Consider the following 25,686-nt stretch of genomic DNA (forward strand, 5'->3'; position numbering starts at 1 on the left):
TGACACGGGTGCCCCTCTTCGTTGCCAGCTCCAGGGGATGGGGCCTGTCCCTCAGAGACCCTTCGCTGTCCCTCCCCTGGCTCCCCCCCAACCAATCACTCACCCAGCCACAGGGCTCCATCTGTGTCCAGTTGCGTGGCACCCAGTGGGGAGGAACCAGTCACAGGGGCCTCGTTGCCCACCTGAAGGGAGCCTTCCCTCTGTTCCCTGGGGGTGTGGTGGGGTGAGGCCATCAGGTGGCTCCACATCCTGAACCCTCCATCCCTTTCGCCCCAACACCACACCCTGGGGACCGTCACCAAGTGTCACCCCTGGGGGCCAGGATGGAGTGGCACTGACCCCAGGAGAGCACCAGATGGCCAAGGGCAGGGGGACCTCCTGTGGGTCAAGCCTTGCTGGAGGGGACGGCCAAGGCTCAGAGCAGAGGGACATGTCCCCAGCCGGCGTCTGGGTAGAGCAGGGAAACCCCTTTCAGATCAGGGGTTCCCTGGCCATCACTGCTTCTCCTGTACCCTCTCATCCCTCCCCCCGCACTGGCAGTGACCTCAGGTCGGGCCACCAGCCCTACTCACCCTCCTCCCCCTACCAAACTCCTACCCTAGCCACGAGTGGCCAGGCATGCCCTGGCCGGGCAAGTCCAGGCAGCGCCCGCTGCTATTCTTGGTGGCCCCAGGCTCCCTGCTGACCTGTGTGCCCTGACCCGCAACCAGCGGTTGGTGCTGACTGGTACGGTGGAGCGCAGCACCATGGGCTGGGAGCCCAGGTCGTAAGCCAGCTGCAGGCGCCCGTCCACGATGGCCAGTGCGATGTAGTCGGCCCGCTCCGTGGCTCTGCCACTCCACAGCACCAGCCCCTGCGTGGCCTCGGTGCGCAGGCTCAGCTCAAAGTGGTTGCTCCGTAGCGCCTTCTCGCTGGTGGGCAGAGGGCTGGTCAGGACCTCTGGGAGGGAGGTGGGGACGGGGTAGGGGTGGTAGGAAGGTGAGGGGCATGACTGCAGAGGCCATGAGGGCTAGTGACGCCCCGGGGGCAGCTGGACGGGCAGGTGGTGCACACCACTAGTGGGACAGATGGGCCGAGAGGTGGATGGTGGGAGGTGGGGCCAGACGGGCAATCAGAGGAGCGAGGTGGACAGACACAGGGACAGCTCGGCAGAGAGATGCTCAGAGAGACGGGAAGGCAACAGGCAGACAGCAGGGGCCAGGGGCCACTGCTCACCTGGGAAGGGCCCTGGAATCCGGAGTTTCAGGGCTTAGATGCAGGAAGAGAGGGAGGCAGGTGAGCGGGGGGACAGACGGGCTGTAGCGCAGGGTGGGGCGGGACCCAGCAGCAGCCCCTCCCCACACCCCCTCTTCACCAGGGGAAGGTGGGAGGAGCAAGCGTCCATGGAAGACACACAGGACCCTGGGACGTTGGCTCCACCCACCAGGGAGCCCTGGCAATGACACACGTGCAACACACACGGGCAGACACAGAGCTGGTGGGCACGGCCCAGGCCAGGTGCAGAGGGAAGAGCTGGGGCATGGGTGATATGGAAGGAAGACCGAGGGCCCCTGGTCGGGAGGGAGCCCTGGATGGCCCCCCACACACGTGGGTGTGCGCACACGCGGGAGCACATGGGCTCACGTGCACGCTGAGACACACGCGCTCGTGTGTGCACACAGACACGTGGGCATGAATGTGCGCGTTTACAAGTGTGCACACGCGTGCACACCGTGCCAGTGCCCTGTGGCGAGGCGAATAGCTGCAGGGGGTGGAGGGGTGGGCTGGCATTCAACACACATCTGGGAAAGGGGTGACTCCCCACTTCCAAGCTGGGAAACTGAGCCCCGGGCAGCACAGACAGCACCCCCAAACCCCCATCCTCCTCCACTGGGGACGGAAGTTCTGCCCTCGCCCTTGGGATGTGCTGCCCGGTGGGTGAGGAGCAGAGGATGGTGACAGCGAGGGTGGAGGCGGAGCTACTTACGCTGGGATCTCATTGGTCAGTTCGCTTGGAATCAAAGAGACAGAGACAGTGAGAAGGAAGGAGGGTGGAGGAGGGGTGGAGGTGGGCACAGAGCCGGGGGCAGGAGTGGAGGGTCCCGCGTCTGGCCCTGTGCGGCTGCGCAGACAGGACCCGAGAGCGGAGGGCGGAGGGGCGCCTGGCTCCGGAGGGCACACTACCTCTCCGTCACGGCGTTGAGGTACTCGATGTAGGTCTGTCCGTCAAAGGCCAGTGTGTCCAGGTCCCCGGCCGACTTCTCAATCAGGCCTGAGAGACAGCGGGGTGAGTGCGGCCGCGGGCGGGCTCCCCCCGCCCCGTCCAGCCTCAGCCCTGTGCCCTGGCCCTCACCCTTCTCGCAGTGCAGCCCCGAGAAGCCCCCAGGACACAGGCACTCGTAGGAGGCCCCCCGAGGGAGACAGGAGGCCCCGTGGAGGCAAGGGTGACCCTCGGCCCGGGTACAAGGGTGGCCTGCAAAGGACGAGACGTCCACTGCCCGCACCACGTGCTCCCGGGTCAGCAGCTGGCGGCCGTTCAGGGAGACCTGCGGGATGGGCAGCAAGAGGCTCTGTCCAGCCTGCCCGGACAGCCCCCACCCCCGGAGGACAGAAGCCCCCTCTGGGATGGGCCCTCCCTCGAGACTGTACCAGGGCACTGCCCCCACCCCACATACCAGCTGGATGGCGCCATCGAAGCCAGAGGACACGGCGGCTGCCCGGGCCAGCTTGCTGAAGTCAGGGGCGCCCCCCACATAGAGCGGCTCCTTCAGGTTGAGGACGGTGTGCGGCACCTGGGGGGAGGTGCGGCAGGGTGAGGGGCTGTGGAGCCCACCCACCAGGCAGGAACAGGTCGAGCCCCAGACCAGGGCCCGCCCGCCGGTGATGACCCGCCCCGCGCCCTCCAGCCTCGTGGAAGCAGAGTTAATCACAGACGTGGCCACGCGCGGGCTTAGTGGTGGGGAGCTACTCTAGGGGCGGAGGTGGCAGAAGAGGGTGCAGCAGGGTGAGAGGGGACGTACCTTGCGGGATTTCTGGCATCCGGAGAGCGGAGAGCGGAGGGCGAGCGGGGTGGGGTTGCAGAGCAAGGGCCAGGGAGCAGTGGGGGCAGAGAGGAGACACAGACAGAGGCCCGGGGCAGAGGAGAGAAAACAGTCCAGTGAGCGCGGGCTGCGGGGCGGGGGCCGCACGCCGCCCAGGAGGAGGAGGGCGGCGGGAGCAGGTGCGGCAGCCCGGGAAACACTCGCTCACCGGGGACTCCCCCAGCACACGGGGCCCATCGTCGACCCGCATGGCTCCTTTGCGTCCGTTTCGCTCCAGGGAGACCCTGGTCCAAGCGCCCAGGGCCACTGGCTCCTTGCTCCTGGAGAAGGGGGGGCGCCGTGAGCAAACTGGGGCTCAGCCGGCCTGCCCGGCAGGGGCCTGAGGGACACTGCGCAGGCGCCCAGGCCGGCCCCCTGCACCCCCGTGCGGCCCACCTGATGACTGCTGCCCCCTTGCCCAAGTCGTAGCGGAACTCCAGGACACGGTCGTGCAGTGCCAGCGACACAAAGTCGCCCTTGCCGTCTGTCTTCTGCCCATTGTAGAGGAGCAGGCCGCTGGGGCCCCGGGCCAGGAACACCACCTCCACTGCCATCTTCTCCCTGGGGTCGCATGAGGGCAGGCGGGGGTGTCTCGATGCCCCCTCACCCCATGGCGGGATGGGGTTGTGGGCTGCTTCCCTTCACCCACCCCTATGCCCAACTGACCCCAGGTCCCGCTCAAAGGCGTGCAGGCCTTTCAGCTCCAGGTAGGAGAAGCTGTTGAAGTCGGCCAGGAAAGGCTGGCTATCCTCCCGCTCTGAGGCTGTGAGGACAGGAGAGGATCACACGGGGTGCCGGGCCCTGACCCCAGAGCCCCCTCACCCCCGCCGCCCTCCCTGCCCTGAGCGCCGCTGTCCCCACCTGTCTGGCAGAGGCTGCCCTCCCGGCCCCGGGGGCACTCGCACTTGGCCTCGCCCTGGGGCAGCACGCGGCAGGGGGCTGCCCCATGGCAGGGGTTCGGCTGACAAGGGTCCTTCTCGTGAGCACAGGTCGGGCCTGGAGGGAGGCAGGTTGGGGTCCCAGGAGGCCTGAGTCCCAAGCACAGGCACACAAGTCCCCCCAGCACCCGGCCCAGGGCCCGCCCTCACCAAAGCGGCCGGGTAGGCACCGACAGTGGAACATGCCGGCCTCCAGGGCCTGGCACGGGGCCCCGCCGAGGCAGGGGTTAGGCACACAGGGGTGGTCCCCGCACTCGCCCACTCCGGAGCTTCGGGTCGCAGACCCCTGCCAGTCACTCAGCTCCAGCTGCTGGTTGTTGACGCCCAGCAAGCGGATACAGCCCCTAAGACCGACGCCGACAGAGGTCCGCTCGAGCACCCTGCCACCAAGATGAGAGGGTCAGGGGTCAGAGGCCGGAGACCAGAGCTCTCTGTCCTCTCTCACAACCAACTGTGACACTGGCATCCCTCAATCAGCCGGGGCCGTGAGTCAGGGTTGCTCCCCATCCCCAACCCCTCTTTTGGTCCTCACAAGATGGACAGTCAACCCGCAGAATCAGGAGGTGGGTTGGGTTGAGAGTCAAGGGTCGGGACTGAAGGTCAGGGCCAGCCCAGCCCCTCCTTGGTGATTACACGGCAGCTTGGTCCTCAGGATCAGGACAGAATCAGGATCCCAGTCAAGGGCTGGGGTTGAGGCCAGGGTCACAGCCGTGGTCCACACCCATCCTTCCAACCCCTTTGTTATCCACAGGGAGCTTGGACCTCCTGGATGCCACCCCCAAGAGTCAGGGATCAGGGCCAAGGTCGGGGGTCTGCGGTCAGTGCCACCCCACCCTCCTCCATGCTCACACGGAAGCCTGGTCCTCCGGGACGCCACCCACAAAAAGGTCCATGTCCAGGTTGAGGCCGTCAGTGCCACTGGGGCTCTGGCCCAGGACAGGGGTCTCACCGTCCACCGAGAGAGTGCCCTGGCGCCAGTGCCGAGACAGCTCCAGGTGATGCCACCGGCCGGGCTGCACGGGCACTGAGCTGGTCAGCACCGCGGGCCCCGAACCTGTGTCAAACCTGGGGGGCGGGAACAGGCGCTCGGGACAGCCAAACGGAGCCAGGACCACGGGCTAGCCCGGTCCCCCAGCCCCCACCCTCATCCCTGACCCCCCAACTGCCCACCACCCACCTGAGCTGCACGCGGCCCCCCAGCAGCGCCAGTGCCAGGAAGTCCTTGCCCCGGGCATTGCCGTTGTAGAGCAGCAGACCCTGGGGCTCCAGCGCCCGGAATTCAAGCGCCAGGCGCAGGGTGTGGTAGGCACGGAGGGTGGGGAAGGCCAGGAAGGAGTGGCCCCCGAAGGCCGGCACGGAGGGGCGCAGTGCTGCAGGAGACGGAGGGACAGTGGAGGGCACAGAGGACCCAGCTGCCCGGGCTCTGACTGCCGGTCTGAAACCCCCAGCCCTGTCCCCAGCGCTGGGCCAGGGAGTCCAACCCGCCCCTCACCCCAGCCTGGCTCCCCTGCCCGGCCCCCGACTCCCAGCGGTCCGGCCCTCCCCAACCTGGCCCCCTCTGCCTCCCTGCCCCTCCCCCGCGTGGACAACCTTACCCTTCTCACAGACGGCGCCCCCCCTGCCCGCCGTGCAGCGGCAGGTGAAGTCTCCACCTGAGCCCTGGTCCTGGCAGGTCCCCCCGTGGAGGCAGGGCTGGGAGTCACAGGGCCGTGGGGGCTGCTGGGTGCCTGGGGGCGGGGGCCGGCGTGCAGGCGTGCGGCTGGGGGCAGGGGTGGGGGGCTGGCGCGCGGTGAGGGGCATTGTGGTCCTGCTGACAGGCCGGCTTGTGTGACTGGGATGGAGGGCCCGAGGGGTCACAGCCGAAGGCGGCAGGCGGGCCACAGTGGTGGCTCTGGCCGTGGCTGCAGCAGGGGTGGCTCCCGTGAAGAACGCAGGAAGCCAGTCTGGGGGTAGGGGAAACCGTCAGGATCCGCGAGGCGCAGGGATCCCGAGCGCAGTGCGCGGCGTGGGGGACGGAGGGTGGGGACAAGCTGCGGCTGGCGGCCGGACCAGGCTCTCACCGAAGTCCATGAACCGCACGTGTTCCTGCAGAGGCCGCCTCACGCCCAAGGACCGGCGCCTGGATGCCTGGATCTGCCGGACCAGGGCCTGGCACACATCGGGTGCCCTGAAGGCTGTGGCTGGGGAGGAGGGACCCTGAGCATGGTGGAGACCAGGGCGGCCCCCCCACTGCCCGGGGGGACTGGGGTGGGGGCTCACTGGGGTCGAAGTGCACGTCCACAATGGCTCGGACGGAGTTGCCGGGCCCCAAGTCCCGCAGGCGGACACTTCGAAAGTCCTTCTTAACGTCCGAGTTCCGGAAGAGGTCATCCAGCTGCGGGTGGAGAGTGAGTTAGGGCTCCGGGAAGCCGCCCAGGCTGGACCATTGGGCCCTCCCCCCCCACCCACCCCAGCACTTCTCTGGGCCTGTCCTGGGAAAAAGGCCAGTGGCTGGGTAGGGGCTGCCACCCTGGCCACGGCCCCACACTTACCGCACTCTCGATGCTCCTGGCGGTCTCTCCAAACAGCTCGGACTTGGGGTCAGCCATCTCCGGCGTGTAGAACAGCTCCTGCCCCTCGACCCCCTCGAGCTCCAGCACACCCTGGAACACCTTGGTGGCTGCGGGGGAGGGAGCAGTGAGGTCCTGCCTGGCACCTGCCTGGCCTCTGGGCCAGCCAGGAGCACAGGCCCCAGCAGCAAGCCACGCGGGGTGCAGGGCAGGTGGCGGTTAGTCAGATGGTCATGAGGTTAGTGGGGACCCCGGGGCAGGGCTGGCATCGGTTACCAGACAGACTCCTTGGAGCAGTGGCCCAGGCCGGCTTGCAACAGGAAAAACAGGTTAGCCACGGGGTCCTGGGCACCCACGCATGTGCGGGGGCCGAGAACACACGTTATGTCTGCATGTACTGAATTCCCAAGACCGCTTGCACATGTGTGCTAAGATCAGAAGATCACAAACCCTGGGAGCCCACCTGCTGGACAGGCCCGTGGCCGGGAGGAGAGACAGCATCCCTGGATGCGTCCAGGCCATTCCTCACGCTCCACCCTGGCCCCCGGCCACCCACTCACCAGGACAGTTGGAGCCCTCTGCGTCCAGTGAGGGCGTCTTGCCATCTGAGCAGCAGCCCATAGGCGAGTTGTAGCACGAAGCCCTCTCCATGGGTGGCCCGGGGGTCCCAGCGCTGTCTCTCTCAGGGGGCTCGAGTCCTGGGGAGGTGCCGTCTGAGCCCAGCCCCAGGTGCAGCCCTCCTGGGCCCTGCCCCCATGTCCCGGAGCCTGTGCTCACCTCCTGAGCCAGCCCCACTGGCCTCCAAGTCACCACTCAGCTCCTCGTCACCGCTCCCATCAGCGCTGCCAGATTCTCCAAAGGCAGATGTGGCGAGGCTGGCTGCCATGGAGGGGGCCGTGGGAGGCATGGTCAGCACGGGCCTTGCAGCGGTCCTGGGGATGCTGGCGGTGGTCCAAGGTTGTGATGCGGGTCGAGAGGTGGGCCGGCTGCGAGGGGTACTGCTGGGAGCCAGGGAGAGGGCGCTGGGTGGAGGCAGCAGTGCCTTGCTCAGGTCAAGCCCTGAGGTGGCCACAGATGCGGATGTCGGACGGGGGCCGGAAGTGATGTCTTCTGTAAGGAGAGGAGATTCCAGGTGGCGGGGCTGGTGGTCAGAGCAGGGTCAGGCCTTCCTGGTCAGTCTGGGGCAGTGGGTAAGGCCTTACCCTGGCAAGGGCCGAGGCTTTGGATAGAGATGTCCAAGCCCTGGCGGCAGGCGATGGTCCTCAGCTGGCACTCGTTGCCATAGGTGACTCCATCTGACCCACAGACCTGGGGCACAGGGCACGGATGCTGGCGGGAGGCCCCTCCGCACCCCCGCTACCCTCCACACTACCCATCCCTCACCTTGGTAGCATTGGCCCCTGGACAGGCGGGTGTTGGGCACACGCAGTGGGCGGAGCCAGCCTCCTCCACGCAGGACGCCCCGAACTCACAAGGCATCTCAGCACAAGTCTTGGGTGCCGAAGAGTCTGGGGCAGACACGGGAGAGCCCACTGGCTCAGGAAAGCCCGTCCCTATGACGGCCTCATCCCCAGCACAGGGGGCCAGGGGCAGTGCCAGGTCTGGCCCTCACCTGGTTCACAGCCAGCAGGGCCCAGGGCACGGCCATCTGGACACTGCCCACACTTGGGTCCGGCCACCCCAGGCTTACAGGAGCACAGCCCGGTCATCTGCTCACAGTCGTCCCGCACGGCACCCTGGGGGTCACAGCTGCAGGCTGGGAGGCAGGGGAGGAGGCTGAGATCTGTGCCTGGCTTCCCCACGGGCTCCAGAGCCTGGCCCAGCCCCTGCCAGGGGGGATGAGGAGAACAGGGGCAGGGCAGACAGGCAGCGGTGCTCAGCTGGGGACCGGTCACGGGCCCTGCCACTCACGGGTACAGCCGCTCCGGCCATCGGTGACGATACCACGGAAGTTCCAGAAGCCGGGCTCACAGCGGTCACACTTGAGGCCCCCCACGCCCGGGCGGCAGGAGCACTGGCCTGTGGCCGGGTCACAGGTGCCACTGTAGGAGCCGTGTGGGTTGCACTGGCACAAGCCTGCAAGGCCAGGGCAAGCCAGGGTCACTGCAGCTGCGTGGCTCTGCCTGGCTGCGGGTCAGGGCCAGGCTCGGGTACTCACTGGGGCAGCCAGCCAGGCCCACGCCCCGGGCAGCAGTGATGTTGTCCTGGCAGCAGCCGTAGGGGGTCTGAGCGCAGTGCAGGGGAACCGCAGGCAGCAGCGGGGCCAAGGTGGGGGCTGCAGGGAGGGGCAGGGGTTGAGATGCCAGGCAGGGCCAGACGCTCAACCTGGGCACGGCCACTCTGCCTCAACCGCCCCCGCCACCACCACTCAGCCCTCCTGATGCCGGCTCCCACCAGGGCCTGTGGGTCTGCAGCTCGGGTCATAGGTGAGAACCCCATACCACATAAGAGAACAATAATGTGTCTGCACACCAGGTACCAGCAACATGTGAAACGCCCACAGATCGTGGACATGAAGCCCCGTGCACACACGTACAACCAGCCACAGATAGTGGACATGAAGCCCCGTGCACACACGTACAACCAGAGCCACACGCTCGGATTAGTGGGCCTCTGCAAGGTGGCAGGCACACACGTACGCCACATTCCCCCGCGCGCAGACACACAGGCGCACTTGTGCGTGCACAAAGATACAACGATTGCCGGTCACCATCAGTCTCCTCCCAGAAGGAAAAGTGCCCGGAGGGTGGGCCTCGCTGGTTCACTGATGCCCCCCTGCACATAGTAGGTGCTTAGCGCACACTTGTTGAGCGGCAGGCACACACGTCCACGCACCACAGCTGCACAAATACGGATATGCACTAACAGCACACACTGCACACACAATACACGTGTTCACACAGGCCCACCGGGGCATCCACGCGACAGCTTCGAACAAGACACGGACCCCCACAAGCCTCACACCCGTGGGCACACATACCTTTGCACAGGCGCATGTGTGCCCACACACAGCCAGACACGCCCGCACGCCCACTCACCACGGCAGGCTCCCCGGGCCACGACGTACAGCTCTGGCCGCGATTCACATCTGGCCTTCTCCAGCTCACACTCGGCGCGGTAGGTGACCCCGTCTGAGCCGCACACCTGGAGGAATGGTGTCAGGGCAGGTGTGGGCGGCCACGGCCCCCGCCTCCCTGCCCAGTGGGAGTCAGGGGAGGGTGGGGGCCTCACCGGGCTCCTCAGGACGCTCTGGCAGCTGAAGTCGCAGACGCACGGCCCGTCCTCCGAGTCCTCGTCCCAGATGCCGCCTCGCTGCCGGCACAGCTCCTGCTCACACTCACCGTGCTCTCCAGAGCCCGAGCCGCCCGAGCCGCACTCGGCTGCGGGGAGGAGGCCAGGTCACCTCGGGGTCCCGGCCGAGGCTGGCGCCCAGCAGCCCGCACCAGCCGCCCCCGAGCCTACCCTGCTCACACGGCCCCGCCTGGGCCTCCTCTATCTGCATCTGCTGCTGGCAGGCCGCCTCGCGGAGCTCGCAAGAACTGCGGTAGGTCACGCCGTCGCTGCCACACACGGGGCCGGGCGGAGGGCGCTCACACCGGGGACACACGCACCGCCCCGCTGAGCACACGGCCCCGAAGGCGCACACTGTGTCTCCGCAGGTCTCTGCAGAAGGCGGGGCCGGGCGGGGGTCAGCTGACACTGGGTGGAGGCACGGGACCACAGCCCGCCGGGTGCCCCCAGCCCCACTCACGGCAGGGTCCAGCCGAGGCCACGTGCAGGCTGATCTGGCGTGTGCAGGCGTGGACGTGCAATTCACACTCGCTGGCATACGTGCGCCCGTCAGAGCCGCACACGGGCTGGGCCGAGGCCACGCACTCGGAGGGGCACACGCAGCGCCCGGTCTCAGCCTCACACAGGGCTCCAAAGCGGCACTGCCCACAGCGGTCTGGGGAGAAGGCTCCATCACCATGGTGACCAGGACGGCCACCCCCCAGCTAGACCCACTCATCCACCACTGACCACAGGGTCCTCGGCGAGCCACCCGGATCTCCCGCCCAAGGGCGCAGGCCGTAGCCTCCAGCTCGCACGTGCTGCCGTACGTGACGCCATCGCTGCCACACACGGGATCGTAGATGCCTGAACACGCTTGCTGACACGCACACTCGGCTTCCCCATTCTTCACAGCACACATCGCCCCAAATGGACACTGCACCCCGCGGCATGGGGACGGGGGCTGGTCTGGGGAGAATGTGGGCACTCAGCAGGGTCCCCACCTGCTCTCCTAGGCAACGCACAAAGCCCCCAGCCCCACGCAGCAGACCCTCTCCCAGGGTGGGGATGGTGTAGGAAGAGTGGACCAGGAGAAGGGCGGGATGCACAGGACACAGCAGAGAAAGGGACAGACGCAGGACAGACATGGACAGGCACACAGACTGTAACGGCCCCAGGTCCCTGCATGAGCGGGGGGCGGGGCTGCCCTCTAGACACAGCAGCCTCTGGACTGATCTCAGGGGCTGGTGGGAGGGCCAGGTTTACCAGCCCACCCAGGCCACTGACCGCTGACCACCAGCAGCCCTGGGACACCCATGCGTGGGGGTGGTGCTCTCTCTGTGGGGGGAGGAATCTGCAACCCAGAGCCACACCCAGGGCCACACGGCGGGGGAGGTGTCTGTCCACTTGCTCTGAGGACCACAAGGCCAGGCAGCAGCGAGCCACCCCCCCCCTGCCGCGCGGGGGGCAGACCTCGGGCTGTGGGCTCCTGGCGGCAGGCGCGGTACCTCATCCTGCCAGCAGGTCAGGCTGGAAGACACAAGAGGTGGAGCCAAGAGGGAAGAGAGAGCAGAGGAGAGGAAACAGACGCAGAAAGAGAGACCGGAAAGATGGACAGACCGGCCGACGGGGACGGAGTTAGAGGTGGGCGGAGCCCCAGGCCACGCCACGGAGGACACGCCGTCTCTGCCCCTTCCTGGTCCCTCGAAGCCCGACTGAGACGCTGCCTCTAAGGGGGCTGTGTGTCCCAAGAGTGTGGGACCCGGAGGACTTGAGGGCTGTCGGGCAGGTACCAGGGAGCCTGCCCATGGACCCCTGCCTCTACCCCACATCCCCCCAGGTGCTGCAGGCACCTTCCTGACAGATCCCACCACCCCAGAGCCCGCTGACGGACAACAGCCCTGCCAAGCCTCCCCAGAGTGACCAGCTGTCGCCCACAACCCCAGGAAGGAGAAGCATGACTCAGGATGGAGATGGCATGTGATGACAGGCAGCGGGGACTGCCGGACCAGCCTGCTCGCAGCACGGAGCCCGCCCACGGTGCTCACCACACGGGCCCCGGTGTTTGGCGGGCAGGCTGCGCTGCTGCTGACACTCGGCCTGCTGGCGCCAGCAGTCATTGTCGTATGTGTGCCCGTCGTGGGCGCACACGGGTTTGTAGGCCCCATCACAGATGACACGGTCGCAGGAACAGCGGGGGTGGCCTCGGTGGGACAGACACACGGCACTGAACTTGCACGCTTCTGGGCACTGGTCTGGGGGGGCAAGGAGATCAGAAGAGCCAGAGTACCACGCCAGCCCCCATGCTGGGATGTGCAGGGGAACCACGGGCACACGAGGTGATGAGTGGGGACCCATGAGGCATGCAGGGGAGGGTGGGGACAGGCAGGGCCCTGGGTCATGCACAGTGCCAGGACGGGGCCCTCCCCCAGGAGCCGCCCACCTTGAGGCTGGCACTGGCCAGAGCGCACTTTCTGGAGGAGGAGGCCTCGGATGGCCCCGGTTCGGCCCATGATGCAGTCGTTACCGTAGGTAACCCCATCATCCCCACACACGGGCGCCTGCCTCGGAGGGCAGCTCTCTGGCCGCAGGAGCATCTTGGGGCGCCGCGTGCGTGGGTCCACACGGCAGATGCGGCTCAGGTCGTTGAGGGAGCCCTGGCAGGGGTCTGGGGGCGGGAAGGCGAAGGTCAGGGCACTGCCGCTGTGTGCACACACTGACTGAGGTCATGCTACACGCGCAGGGGTGGCGCTCACCGCAAGGGCCGTCGAACTTCTTGAACACGTTTTCCTGGTGGGCGCAGGCTTGCCGCAAGAGCTGGCACTCGCTGGGGTAGTCAGTGCCGTCGCTGCCACACACGGGGCCCTCGGGGGCCCCCAGGCACGTGGCAGGGCACAGGCACGTGGCGGTCAGTCCATCCGCGGAGCGTGCACAGGTGCTGCCAAAGCTGCAGGTTACATTGGAGCAGGGGTCCCTGGTCCCTGTGGACGGAGCAGGGTGGGGTCACACTGGCCGGCGGTCGGCCCTCCGCACACCCCCTCACCGCAGGCCCCGCCCTCCTCATCCCTCCTCACTAAGTCCCGCTCCAGCCCCGCCCCCGCGCACCCCCCCAACTGCAGGCCCCCACCCCCACCCACCCCCACTCCCCTCACCACAGTCCCCGCCCCCCCCCCCCCCCGCATCCCCCTCACCAAGGCCCCGCCCCGCACTCCGCACTCACCGCAGGGCCCCCGGCGCAGCAGGCGGATGCGCCTCTGCTGGCTGCACTGCGCCCGCTGCAGCTCGCACTCGTTGCTGTAGGTGGAGGCATCCGAGCCGCACACGGGTGCCACCACGCTGGGGCAGGGGCTCTTCTTGCACACGCAGGAGGCTCGGCCCGGCTCCTCCGCGCTGGGCTCGCAGACGGCGCCGAAGCCACACAGCATTCCTCGGCACGCTGTGGGTGGGGCGGAAGACGCGACGGGGTGGGTAGGGGCCCGGCCCCTGCCGCCTCCAGGCCCCCGGTCATCATGCACAGTCCAACGTCCGCACACCTGCCAGATCTTGCACGGACGGTCACACATGCGCATGCGTGCTCACCCATGTTCGTGCTGGCACTCGCAGGAACCCCGGGTGCGCCCATCACAGCCAGGGTCTCATGCCCTCCACCTCTCAACAACCCTCCCCCCCCCCCCGCAGAGCCTTCTCTGCCCCCACCCCCCTCAGCCCCGCAACTGTGGAAGGGGCATTGCATCTGCTCCTGACCCACTCCCCACACCGAGGACAGACAGACAGCCCCCAGGCCGCCTCTATCACAGGGAATCAGCATCCCCACCTCAGAATCGAAGCCCCTCTTCCGACTGTGACCTACCCCTCAGAACCCCGGCCCGCCCCGCCCCCTCCCTGGGAGCTGCTCCAGTGTCCCCGTCCACACCTGGCCCCTGCCACCTCCCCAGGGACCAGCTCCTCTGCCTTTCATGGACCGGCCTGAGGTCACACAGCTGCAGGACAGGGGGTGGGGTTATCTGAGGTCAGGTCACATGCTCCACCCTCGGCCCAGAACCCAGTGCCCTGCCGGCCCCCACCCCTCTCTTCTCACTTCTTCCCCTTCCTGCTTCTCTGGAGGCCTCCCCTCTCCTCAGGCCTGTCCCCACTTGGGCTCTTCTCTGCCCACTCCCCCACCTTCCACGTCCCCACAGCCAGCCTCCCCCGGGTCCGTGCTCTGCTGTGGCTCGTGGCCTGCCCTCCCTCCTAGGCCTCCCAGCTGCAGTCTCTCCCTAGGGCCCCTCGGGTATCCACACACCTCATCCTTCCTCACCTATCCTCCTGGGCCCCCACCTCAGGAAATGTCCCCACCCCCACCCCCTCCCCAGGTCCTGCTGCCCCACCTCACACCCAGCATGACCTCCTCAGGGACCCCAGCACACCGAGCCCTGCGGACCCGACTGTTTTCTTCTTTAAACATTTTAGCTCTCAACTTTGCAGTGTCGCCAGCACACACCCGCTCACTGAGTCGCAGAGCCGTCAGGACAGGCCCCCCTGAGCACAGTGTCAGGGCAGCGGGCAGGCTGACTCCTCAGGACTCCCACCCAGGGTGACACCCCCATAGGCGGGGCAGGCCCATTACGGGCTGCGGCTGTCTGGATCCAATAAATGTTTAATTGGGTGCACTTATCATTAATAAGTTATGGGGGTCGGGGGCGCCCCCCATCACTTCCCAGCAGGCTCAGGCAGTGGGGCAGGAGGAAGCACCCTCAACTCCGAGGAGGGTGGAGCAGCGCGGGGAGCTGGAGCTGTCACCATAGCAACAGCCCACCCCAGGCTCCTGCGAGTCTGTCTGGGAATCCCTGCCCCCACCGCCCACAGGCTGAGTGAACTGGGGCTGGAGGCCAGGGTGGGGCCAGCACGGATACCCAGCCTGAACTCCCTGCAACCCCCCTGTCCTCCCCCCACCTCATCTGGGCACCCACGCAGATGCTTCATCAGATCCTGCGGCCAGGCTGCCCCACCGGCATTCCCCCGCCAAGTGACTGTGGGCAAGTTATCGCCTCGCCATACCTCAGCACCTCCTCCAGTGAATGGGGACAATAGAACCTACCCTCCAGGGTTGTTGTGAGGCTAAAGGGGCCAATACCTGCAAAGGCTTGGAGAGGCCCAGCACGCCACTCTGTGCAGGGTGGGGGGTCAGCCGCTGCGATGGCTAGAGCAGTCAGAGCTGTCCGCACATCGGCCACCCCTCTGTCCTGGCTCAACGCTTTGCCTGCTCATAGCCCCTCTCCTCGCTCTCCATCTCCCGCGCTCTCCTTCTCTCTCCCCTTAGCACTTCCTCTCACTTTCAGCCCTCACTTGCCCAAGGCCCTGGGGACCCCCAGGCCAAAGCCACGGGCACTTCCCCCGTCTGGCTGGCTGCTCTATCTGGCTTCAATTGGACCTGCTGATCAAGGTCTCTCCCAGGGTCCTGACCCCATGGCCGAGGACTTGGTCACCACACTGCCCCTCAGGCTCCCTGCCCAGCTGCTCTCTGTCTGTGCCCTGGGGCTCAAGCCTCTCTCTCCCTCTGGTCACCCTGGTCCAGCCGGACACCACCCAAGGTCCTAACCCCTGGGCCAAGGACACCTACTCCTGTATGACCAGTAGGTTCCTCGTCCTCCGAGACTTGCACCCTCATCACGCAGGCTGCCCCTCAGCGCAGGTGGAGCGCCCAGAGACCTGCAAGCTTCATGGCCCTTAAGCGTCACCTCTGGGGCTCTGCCATGCTTGCCCTCCTGAAGGAGCCTCACTCCTTCCTTGCCCAAGGCTCCCTCACAATGTGCGACGCCGGAGGCGCTGGTGGCTTTTTAAAGCCTCTGCCGGTTGGAGTGGGTATATTTAACTCTCTCCCCAAACTTGGGTAGGTTGGAGGATGGAGCGCATGCCCTGAGCCCTGCCTGTGACCAAGAATGTGCTGTGTGTGCGCCTGGGAGGGATGACGATGGTCATGTGGGGTAGCTGTCCCGAAAATGTGTGATGGGATCAGAGTGCAGGTGTGGGGCCCATGTGGAAGGCTGTGGGGCGAGCCAATGCATGTGTGAAGGAAAAGAGACACAGCAGGCCTTGGGGCTTGAGGAGAGAAGGCTGAGGATGCTGGGAGAGAGGAAGGTGTTTAAATCCAGCCAGCTCCAGGCCTCTTGTCCACAGTCTATGAGAGGCTCAGCCCTGGGCCCAAACCCCCAGCCCAGTGCAGACCTGCCCCCTCCCACGACCCATCCCATGTGTGGACGGCCCTCTGTGTACTTCCAGGGACCCGGGCCGTGCCTGCCCAGCAGGGGGCCCAGGCACTAAAAGCAGACCTGGGAGCAGCCCCCTCTCCCAGGAGGACCCCAGGCCACCCCTTCCCCTGCCCTCCTGAGGCCCTGACAGCTTCTTCTCTTCCCCTCTCACATTAGCTTGATTACAGCAGCCCCCAGGGAGGCCGGGCCCCAGCCCACAAAGCAGGTCAAGAAGGCCAGGCCCAGTCTGCTCAGTCCAGGAACAGACCCGCCCATCCCTCCTCAGACAGCTGTTGTTGGTCCTGCCGAGGCCCTCTCCCTGAGCCCCTGGCCCCCCACGCCCTCTGTACACACCTTCTGACCCATCTCTCAACCTGTGGGCTCCAGGACTAAGTCAGTCCCAACTTTGAGGCCAAGATGGGGCCAGGCCCAGGGACTCCGGACCCCACGTTCCTTTTGCTGTCCGCCACTGTGGACTCCCCAGGAAGGACCCAGGTTCCCGCATCCAGCCTCCTCCTGCTCCAGACACAGCTAACATGTCTGATGCACACACCCCAAGAATGGCCCCCTGACCACCAAGAGTGCCACCGCCCCTCCAGGCACAGATTGCCAAGCTCAGTCTGTCACCAATAGAGCCCTCACTCACCATCCGGAGGCGTTGGGGGCACTGGCGTGAAGTGGGTCCCAGGTTTGTCTGGAAAAAAACAAATCTCCAAGTCAGGCCCCGCCCCCCACCCGAGCCAGTCCTTCCAAAGCCTGTCCCATTGTCCAGCCTGGAGGAGTCACCCCTGCCGGCACACATCCCTTCCCTGGCTCCACTCTGAGCCCTGAAGGTGGACAAAGACAGAGGCTGAGGCCTGGCGGTGCACAAAGACAGAGGCCCTGGCTTTTCTCTGCCCCTCCAGCTGTACCATCATGGTCGGACACCTGTCGGGGAGGCCCAGTGGCAGGGATGTGGGCGGCCACCTATTCCCGAGATGAGCCCCAGGCCCTGCCAAAGCCCCCATTCCCAGCGTAGCCAGCTGCCCCCAACCCCCCAACGAAAGTTGTCTCTGCAGCTCAGGATGAGGGCCAGCCCCTGCCCCCCCCAAGCCCACAGACAGCCTTCGGGGGGCCCAGGCATCCGGAGAACGACCCATGGTGTTCCCAGACGATGCAGTGGCCCATCTGAGCCACGTCACAGCTGGTGGCCTCTCTGTGACCCTGCCTGTCCCCTAATCTTTGGTGGCTGAGGCAGGGGACCTCAGCGAGCAGAGAGGCAGGGTCACCTGGGCCCAGGAGACTGCCACACCCACAGACGTACAGTTGTTCAGGAAGAGTAGCACCGCGAAGCCGAGCGTGGCGGTGGCCAGGAGGATCAGGCAGACGTTACAGGGGATCATGAAATATCGCACCAGCAGGGAGACCCCGCGCCGCTGCCGGGGGTCCCGCTCCAGCGGCAGTGGAGGCATGGCCCGGGCTCCTCAGCCCCCACTCTTGAGGCGTGGCGGTCCTCACGGGGTGCCCTTGGGCCTCTTCGGTGCCACTCGCCCCATTCCTGGACCCCTGGGGCAGTTGACAGCCGCTATATTCTCAAAGTTCAGCTCCAGTCACAGCTGGGGAGTGGGGGGCGCCAGGTCCCCTCCACAGCCCTTGAGGCTCATAATGGGAGGTGTGCAGAATTCTCCTGGAGTAGAAATCCCAAGTTTGGGCTCGGAGGGAGGCGGAGGAGGACCCGAGGGCCAGCACCACCCCTGCTGTCCACACCGGTCAGCGCCTGGGCCAGAGGCGCCGGCAGCTCTCCGCGGGGCTCCCGCTGGGCTCAGTCTTCCCGGAGCCAGCCTCGGGGGGTCCCGCAGCCCCGGATCCTGCCCGCCTGGCTGCCCAGGAGAAGCCGGTCCGAGTGGGAAGGGCGGCGAGCGGCCCCTCGCCCGGGACTCGGCGGGTCCCGGCTGCTCGGTCCCCGGCGGAGGCGGGAGCGGCGCCGGCTGCGAGCGGGAGGAGCGAGCGCGCCTCCGGAGGGAGAGAATAAAGAGCCGGCCGCGGAGGGCCGCGCCCGCTCCCCGCGCCCAGGCCGGGGCTGAGGCGGTGAGCGAGGGGCGAGGGGCGCCGCGGAGGGAGGGCGGGGAGCAGAGACAAAGGAAGACGCCTCCGGGGACCCCAGCGTCCGCGGGGAGTCGCGGCTCCCGCCGCAAGGAGGGTCGTGCGGATGAGGACGGGAGGGCGACGGCACAAAAGAGAACGCAGGGGCTGCGGGCGCTGGAGGACGACTGGGGGGACCCGGGCTGGAAGGGAGCGGGGGCCGGGGAGGGCGCAGAGGTGGGGCGCTGGGGCTGGGGAGGGTGCAGGGTCGGGATGGGGGCCGGGGTCGGGGTAGGAGATGAGGGGGATCGGAGGCTGGAGCTGGAGAGAAGGCAGGTGTGAGGGCGGGGTGGGGGGCTGGGGAGTGGGGGCGAGTAGGTGGGCGAGAGTGGGGCGGGACAGGGTCCCCTCCCGCTCCCACCCGTCTGGGCTGGGCTGGGCTGTGCGTGTGAGCGGAGGCGCGGCGGAGTGTCCGAGGGTCTGTCTGTGTCCCCGCAGGGGGGATCGGCCTGCACGAAGGACCCGGTTCTGGGCTGCGGTCTGCGTGTTACCGCGTGTGCGTGTCAATGTCTCTGCTCCTGCTGGCGCGACCCAGGCACTGTGGGGGGTAGGGTCTCCAGGTACATACACACAGGTGGGGAGTGGGCTGGGCTCAATTCAGAGGGTGCGCCACCCCTCCCTAGGAACTGACAGCAGCACCTCAAACCATCCGCGCACCCCCAACTCGCGTCCGTGAGGTGACAGGATCATGCAAATGAGTCCCATGTAAATGAGCGTTATGCAAATAGTCGCGGGCCTCCAGGCCCAGACCGCAAGCCTGGAGCGCCCCCTAGAGGCCTTCCGGGAACGTCGAGACCCTGACGTCACAGCGAGCCAGGGCGCGCGGCCCACCTGGGACTCCCGTCCTCCCCATCACGTGTGCAGCTGCCTCACAAACATGTCCCTGGAGTCCTCCCACACACACCTCGCTCACTCCCTCCTCGTCGGATGGGCTCTCCCCCCACTTCCTTGGCTGGGACAACCACCTGCCAGCCAGCACCCAGTTCTTCAGGTCCATCTCCTTGGACTCCTTTCAGTCCTGCGCCCAGGCACACTAGTACCAAATCCCAGCGGGCTCAGCCCACCCTGTCCGGGTCCCCCATCACCCACAGCAGAGGTCTTCAAACCTCTTGGAGCCCTGGAACCTGAGGGTCTACTGAAACCTTGCAGGAAAAGTCAATACACAAAGCGGCCCCCCCCCCCCCCCCGGGCCGCGATGGACCCAGAGCAGCACTCTGTCAGGCCACCTGGAGGCCCCGCCCCTGGCTGGCCTCACTCTCTCCTCAGGGGAGCCGCCCAGCCCCTCACCTCACCACACCACACCCCGGCACTGCCCACGCCACACTGAGAGTGGCGATGCCCCGGACTTGGAGCACGCAGGGCAGGGTCTGACTTTTTATCTCCTCCGGGCAGAGCTCGGCCCGGAGCCCAGAGCTTGGTGTGGTGAGCCCAGGCAGTGACACATTTCCCATGTACTTCTCACTGCAGCCCCCAGGACTGCAGTTTGAATCCCTTGACTCAGGGAGGGGCCCACAGACAGTGCCAGGGTTTAAACCACAGACGTACGCACTGGGCACACGACCGCACAGAAGCCCTGTCTGCTGCTGCCACTGCAGCTTGGGACATCATGGCTGGGCCCTGCTGGAGGAGGGGAGGCAAGGGGACCAGAGTGTGGGAGGGGCAAGCCCTGGGATCAGTGGGAGCCAGTGCTGGCAGGGCAGGCCTCCCCCAGGCAGAGACCCTGTACTCTGCCAGCAAATGGGCTGGCCTTAGGGCTCACGTGGTGGCGGCGGCGGCGGTGCTCAAGGCCTGTCAGGTCTGGCCTGGGGAAAGGGGACCCGCATGCAGCCCGGTCCCTCCCAGCCCCAGCCCGAGCCTGAGCCCCCACAGGGCTTGGATGCCTTCAGAGAGACAAAGGGCCATTGAGGCCTCAGAGCCAGCTGGGGGAGGGGAGCTCAGGCTACCCGGGCTATTTTGGGATCTTCAGACTCAAAATCATTCAGCCTGACCAGGCCACGCAGGCTCAGACCCCAGGAACAGAGGGTGCTCCGAGGCAAGAACCGGCCCCCCCCGGGCTTACACACAGCAACACGCTACTGCTCACGTGTGTACACACACATCGATGTCCCAGGCCTCACGTACGCAGATACATGTACACCCACTCACTCAAGTCTGCACAGGCACTGGGTGTCACACACTCACCTGCGTGCATACACACTGCACGCCTTCATGCAATGCAAAACTTGCCCCTCGGTCACACAACACACACTGGGTGTGCCCCCAAGTACAAAGTGTGGTTGCGCCCCTCCAGGTGCTTCCCTGGCCCTGAGAAGGAAGATGCGGAATGGAGTCTAGAGAGGATGGGAAGTCCTACCTACTGGCCCCCCGCCGACCCCTTTCTTACGCAGATGACCCCTCCCTCACTCCGGAGGGGCCGGGCCCAGCTGCCCCCGAAAGGAGGGGGTGGGGGTGGGGCGGCACCGCCCTCCCGGCGGCGAGCGCACACCGCGCGTGCGCACACACCTTTAATGTCGGGTCTCGCGGCCGGCGGCGCCTCGGCTGGTCCCGTGGAGCGCGCGGTCCGCCTGTCCCCACCGCCGGGACCTCGAGGGTACCCCGCTTGTGTGGGAAGCGCATCGAACAGTCGAGCGCCGGCCGCCAGGCGGCCCGGAGTCACAGGTGGGGGAGGGGAAGAGGACGGGGCAGGGCGGCCCCTTCCCCCAGCCCCGGCCTCCTGGTGTCCGGTCTCAGGCTACGGCCGTCCCCTCCCCCTCGGCCTCAGCAGACAATGGGCGTTTCACGGCGGGACGTCGCTGCTGGACCCGGGCCCGCCGCTGGGAAGGAGGCGGCGTCCAGCCCGGGCCCCGATCGCCGCCTCAGGTGAGGCCGAGGCCGGGAGGCGCCCAGGTTTGAGTCCGCTGGCTGTGTGCCCACCCACCAGCCCCCGGGCAGGGCCCACACTCTGCCGGTTAGCCGGCGCCGCCGGCGCCGCCAGGCGGTATGATTAAGTGAGAGTTTGGGGAAGGGGCTCAGCAGGGCCAGCTCGTAGGGTGGCGGCCGCTGGCGGCTTGGACGGCAGCTGCGGCCGCTGACCCCTGGCTTCCCTCCTCCCTCATTACTCAGCCTTCCTCCTGCCCGGGGCCCAGCCGCCCTCAGCAGCCCGTCTGAGCTCCTCCGGGGGTAGGCTCAGTGCAGGCGTGTCCCGAGTCGGGTCAGCTCTCTGCACCCTGGGAGGTTACCCTGTGACAGAGAGTGCACTAGATCGGAGGGTCGGGGGTGGGGGGGGGGGGGTTTATCTGTACAGAGACCCGAAGGATGGGGAGAGGGGTTTGCACCTCCAGACAGAGGCAACTACAGAGGCCCAGGTGACAACGGGCTCAGGAGGCTGCAGGAGACCAGGAGGAGCCAGCCTGGTGAGGCCTCAGGGCAACAGGGGCCATGGGCGTATCCTCCGGCCTGGGGAACGCTGGGAGGAGGGAGCCCGGTCCAGGGCCTGGACACCTGCCAAGACATAGGCGGAAGCCACCAGGGGGCGCCAGACGAACAGGGGAGGGGGCCGGTAGGCACCTGCAGAAAAGGCGGATGCGGTGGACCTGATCCATGCCTTCGGTCCCTTCCCTCCACGACAGCCCCAAAGCCACCTCTTTCGGCCAGGCCCTGCCCATCTCCGGGAGCAAAGAGAAAGCTGGAAGAGCCAGGGTGGCACCCAAGTGTGGTCAGTGCCTGGTGAGTGGAGACCCTGTGTCCTGCTGAGGACCACGCCAGGCAGTGAGGGATGCACAGTCCAGCACAACGGTCTGAGTTGGGGGACGGTGCTTCCTGGAGGTATTGACCGGCTGGATGTCAGGATGAAGAGGAGTGACAGACAGACACCTACTGGAACCAGAAAGGCAGGGGACAAAGGGGCAGAGAGACCGGCGAGACAGGAGAGAGCCGCAAAGACGGAAGACCAGACGCAGGACAGGAGATTGCAGAGGCAGGCAGCCAGGGTGCAGGTGGAGTTTCTCCCATGGGGGAGGGTGACCCGGACCAGCAGCAAAGGTGCAGCATCAGGTGGGAAGGCTCCTGCTCAGAGGGGAGGGTCCCCCTCTCCCAGCCAGCGGGCTGTAGCTCTGGAGTCCTGGTTTCCAGCTCTCTCGCCCGTACCACGCCCGCAGCTGCCTTCTCCCACCCCTCAGCCAAGCTGCAGGGACTACCGGCTGTTCCCTGCATCTCAAACCTTGCTGTGCTGTCTTTCCTGCCCGGAATACCCTTCCCCCTTGGCCTTCGCTCCTCAACACGCAGCTACACCTGGCCTCCTTGGAAAGCCCGTCCAGAACCTCGAAGGGCCCTGTGCAGGCGGCAGCGGCAGCCCGTCCAGCGGCCCTGTGAGGACCTACTGGGGGCCCGTGAGCGGACGGGGTGGCTGAGGAAGGAACCCACAGATGGATTCACAAATGGACCCTGGCGACCCTCACCGCCTCCCCTCCAGGAAGAGAAGTGGACGCACATTGCTCCCCACTGGTGGGTCAGGGACAGGCTACAGTCTGGCCCAGATGCTGTGCTCTTATTTCGCCCTCGTGTACACGGGAAGCCCGCATCTGTGGCCAGAGGGACAGGCTGCCTGCTTCTGCCGGGGCCAGCGCGGGGCGGTCCAGAGGCAGCTGCCAATGGGAGGGGCAGGGAAGCTTCAGGCCCGCCTCAGGCCAGAGGCAGACCAGCCTCTCCTGACTTGCCATACCTAACCCCTAACAGTGCCAGCCTCAGGGTCCGGCAGGCACGAGATGGGACAGGGAATCCAAGTGGCCCCAGGGACTCTTCCTGTCCCTCCCACAGTCCTTCCATCTCTGGCACTGAGAAACCCAGAGGCAGAGCCCACAGGAGGCGGGGCCCAGACCTCTGCCGGGTACAGGGGGTGGGAGGAGGGCATAGCCGGACACTGGGGCAGCAGGCAGGAGATGGGAGCCACATGAGGGCAGAGGGCTGGAGCCCTGTTCCCAGGCCCCTAGGACACAAGCCAAGGTTGCCTGCTACCAGCCTGCTGGCAGAGCACCTGCAGAATCCCCTCCCCAGGCTGATACAAGGGTGGCAGGAACCACAGCCCAGCTGGGGTTTCAATGAGAATCGTGTGCCGGTTGGTACACCTGAGGCTGCAGGCACACGTGCACACGTGCAGGCCACACAGCTGGAAACAGCAGGCTGCCTGGGAGGACAGAGAGCTTGCCCCTCCCATGCCTCTATGCCCTGGTGGGGAGGGGAGTTGGGAGGGGCCATCTTCCCCTTCCCAGGTCCAGCTGGAAGCAGCCCCTGGCAGGGGGCCTTCCTCAGAGGAAGTTCTCAGGATCTGCTCTGGGGGGAGAGGCCCCTTCGAGGGGAGCTTCCCTCCCCACTGGAAACTGCACCAGAGGCCTCGGTCACCCCTGCCCAGCCCTCAGCCACAGCCTGGGACTGGAACGTGATCCCTCCTGAGCCCCAGTGTAGCCCATGGGGGCACAGTGCCCTCTCACGAGCTGCATCACTGTCATCAGGGTAATTGGCACTAGGGCGCTGTCTCACTTCTGAGATCCCTTTTTCTCTTCAGTGAGAGGTGGGCACTCCCTGGGACTCTGGGGTGTCAAGGGTTACTGGGGCTATTTCAGTGATTGTGCCTGCAGCTGGGCCTTGGGGGCCTGCGTGGGGAGCCATGGTTCCCCTATCTCAATGGTGAGGGGGGGCTGGGGCCAGCAGAGCAGGACAGGAAAGGGAGCCCATTTTTCATCCCCCCCCCCCCAGGCCTCTAGGTAAGGGTAGAACTTGGCGGGGGAGGGAGGGAAGTTGGCCTGGAGCCCTCAGGTGGAGGCAGAGGACTGGGGCGGGTGCAGGGGCAGGAGAGAGGCCTGTTTCTGCAGCTGTTTTCCACCTTCCTGTGGTGATGGGGGTGGGGGCAGGCTTTGCTTCTCAGGGGGCTGGGGGGAATTAACCCCTTAGGAAGGAAGCAAAGCAGGCTGGAGGAGGCTGTGCTGGCCTGACTGTAGCAGGGTGATGGTGAGAGTGACCTCTGGCTAGATCCACGGCCCTGAAGTCTGAGCCCACTCCCCTGCTAACCTTACCTGGCAGCCCCATGCCACCCTCTACACTCCCCCCACCTCAGCCTGTAGGATTGGCGGGGCAGGGGGCTGTAGCCCCACACCTGGGCCAGCTAGCCCTGACCAGGTGAATCTAATTTCTCCTCTGTGCACGTGGGTCCCAGCACCCCCAGAGGTGCTGTAAGGGCACAGGCAGGCCCCACCTGAATCCACTCTGTCCAGCACCCTGGGGGAGGCCAGTATAGACAGCGGGAGAGGGGAGGACAGTTTCAAAACAACTTTTTTTTGCATTTCCAATCTGCAGGGGAGAATGGAGACCAGGGCTGTTCTCTGGGTGTGGAGCAGGGGTATGGGGTGGGGTCTGGAAAAAGCCCAGAGCTGTTTCCACTAGCTCAGTCGGGCGCAGTGAAGGGACAGGATCCAAAGCCCTTTGGTTTCAGGAGCAGCCCCCGACCCAAGCCCCCGGGGCTGCCCCAGGGAGGACGCCAGCCAGCCCACCGTGGGCCCAGGGGAAGTCAAAGCCGGCACAGGTCCATTCTAGCGCTGACTATCTACCACGGACCCCCAGGTGGGGAGAGGACAGGCACGGGGCGGGGGGGGATCACGCCCCACCTGAGCTGATGCCCCACCTCTGGCTGCTGGAAGGAAGGAGAAAGCCTGGGCGGGCAGCCTCCAGCCTGGGCCTGCCTCCTCTCCGACGACCTGCCTGGGGGAGGGGCCGAGAGGGCGCTGGGCGGGTCCGGAGGGGTGGGGTGAGAACCTCCAGTCTGGAAGAGGGAAACGGACAGGAAAGAGCCACCTCCCACCTCAGGGAGGAATGTGGCGGGAGTAGGACAGGCTCAGAGGACTTGGGGGCACAGAAGCTAAGTGCCAGACAGCAGAGGGACCCGCCCAGGGAGCTCCCCCTGGACTCCTACCAGCCCCCGCTCCGCTTCAGGGAGAGCCAGTCCCTGCCTGGGGGTGCCTGCAGTCCACACCCAGCTCCACGGCCACAGGGCCTGCACCAGTGCCGGGCTGGCGGCCCGGGACCCAGCACCTCTCCGGCCTGAGCTGTATGGCACTGCCTTCCCACAGGCCCTAGAAGGCTGGCCGGGCAGGGAGGGAGAATGCTCGCTGGAATCAGGCTGGCCAGGCTAGGCCACGGCCGCCAGGACCCCGGGCTTCAGGGCCGGGCAGGGCTGAGCTGGGCCGGAGCCAGACTCACCGACCCTGTCCCTGTGCCAGACCTGGAGAGGGCAGACAACACTTCCTTTCTCTCCTCCTGGCTCCTAGTGGGCAGGGAAAGGCCTGGGGAAGGGCCCCAGGCGTGCACCCCTCCTAGGGGCTTCAGGGGGCCCCAGGACCAGTCTTCATGAGGTGGGGGAGGGGAGGGTGGTGGGAGTGTATGGGCGCTGCCCAGACCAGGGCAAAGTGGCTGAAGGTTGGAGGAGATGCCTGCTCGGCTGCCAGCCTGGGCAGGCTCACGGTGCGTGGGCGGCTGGCACTGGAAGAGGCCAGGC

The 25,686-nt window shown here is 66.5% G+C and overlaps 2 protein-coding genes across 6 annotated transcripts in view; both read right to left on the reverse strand.

Annotated features, from left to right (window-relative positions):
• The window catches only part of AGRN (agrin), a 47,199-nt gene that overhangs the window by 15,968 nt on the left and 5,545 nt on the right, over positions 1-25,686 (reverse strand). The window contains exons 1-34 of one of the 4 annotated variants that reach the window (XM_082424973.1): positions 17,347-17,624; positions 16,690-16,737; positions 13,037-13,252; positions 12,573-12,797; positions 12,260-12,484; positions 11,865-12,071; positions 10,567-10,785; positions 10,298-10,492; positions 10,009-10,209; positions 9,778-9,926; positions 9,585-9,690; positions 8,705-8,821; positions 8,458-8,622; positions 8,159-8,302; positions 7,930-8,054; positions 7,749-7,854; positions 7,324-7,656; positions 7,107-7,244; positions 6,529-6,656; positions 6,257-6,371; positions 6,058-6,177; positions 5,593-5,940; positions 5,175-5,367; positions 4,847-5,062; positions 4,148-4,377; positions 3,921-4,055; positions 3,726-3,822; positions 3,456-3,620; positions 3,229-3,340; positions 2,655-2,771; positions 2,333-2,525; positions 2,164-2,251; positions 687-911; positions 104-207 (exon numbers count right to left, since the gene is read on the reverse strand). In XM_082424973.1, coding sequence (XP_082281099.1) covers positions 104-207; positions 687-911; positions 2,164-2,251; positions 2,333-2,525; positions 2,655-2,771; positions 3,229-3,340; positions 3,456-3,620; positions 3,726-3,822; positions 3,921-4,055; positions 4,148-4,377; positions 4,847-5,062; positions 5,175-5,367; positions 5,593-5,940; positions 6,058-6,177; positions 6,257-6,371; positions 6,529-6,656; positions 7,107-7,244; positions 7,324-7,656; positions 7,749-7,854; positions 7,930-8,054; positions 8,159-8,302; positions 8,458-8,622; positions 8,705-8,821; positions 9,585-9,690; positions 9,778-9,926; positions 10,009-10,209; positions 10,298-10,492; positions 10,567-10,785; positions 11,865-12,071; positions 12,260-12,484; positions 12,573-12,797; positions 13,037-13,252; positions 16,690-16,737; positions 17,347-17,494 — 5,653 coding nt within the window. In that variant the 5' untranslated portion in view covers positions 17,495-17,624. Of the gene's footprint in view, positions 1-103; positions 208-686; positions 912-2,163; positions 2,252-2,332; positions 2,526-2,654; positions 2,772-3,228; positions 3,341-3,455; positions 3,621-3,725; positions 3,823-3,920; positions 4,056-4,147; positions 4,378-4,846; positions 5,063-5,174; positions 5,368-5,592; positions 5,941-6,057; positions 6,178-6,256; positions 6,372-6,528; positions 6,657-7,106; positions 7,245-7,323; positions 7,657-7,748; positions 7,855-7,929; positions 8,055-8,158; positions 8,303-8,457; positions 8,623-8,704; positions 8,822-9,584; positions 9,691-9,777; positions 9,927-10,008; positions 10,210-10,297; positions 10,493-10,566; positions 10,786-11,864; positions 12,072-12,259; positions 12,485-12,572; positions 12,798-13,036; positions 13,253-16,689; positions 16,738-17,346; positions 17,625-25,686 lie in introns of those variants that run through there. The other 3 variants (XM_082424971.1, XM_082424974.1, XM_082424972.1) reach the window with 3 other exon arrangements.
• On the reverse strand, positions 17,780-25,435 carry LOC309642967 (uncharacterized protein). 2 transcript variants are annotated; one of them, XM_082425159.1, is made up of 3 exons: positions 20,667-25,435; positions 20,346-20,468; positions 17,780-18,702 (listed from the first exon to the last, which is right to left on the reverse strand). In XM_082425159.1, the coding sequence occupies exons 2-3, from the start codon at positions 20,372-20,374 to the stop codon at positions 17,793-17,795; spliced, it is 939 nt and encodes a 312-aa protein (XP_082281285.1). In that variant the 5' UTR covers positions 20,375-20,468; positions 20,667-25,435; the 3' UTR covers positions 17,780-17,792. The 2 variants fall into 2 exon arrangements, with proteins under 2 accessions (XP_082281285.1, XP_082281286.1); XM_082425160.1 differs by lacking the exon at positions 20,667-25,435 and having other exon boundaries at positions 20,346-20,488.

This window comes from Balaenoptera physalus, assembly GCF_965194825.1.
Source record: "Balaenoptera physalus genome assembly, chromosome: 1".
Lineage (NCBI taxonomy): Eukaryota > Metazoa > Chordata > Mammalia > Artiodactyla > Balaenopteridae > Balaenoptera > Balaenoptera physalus.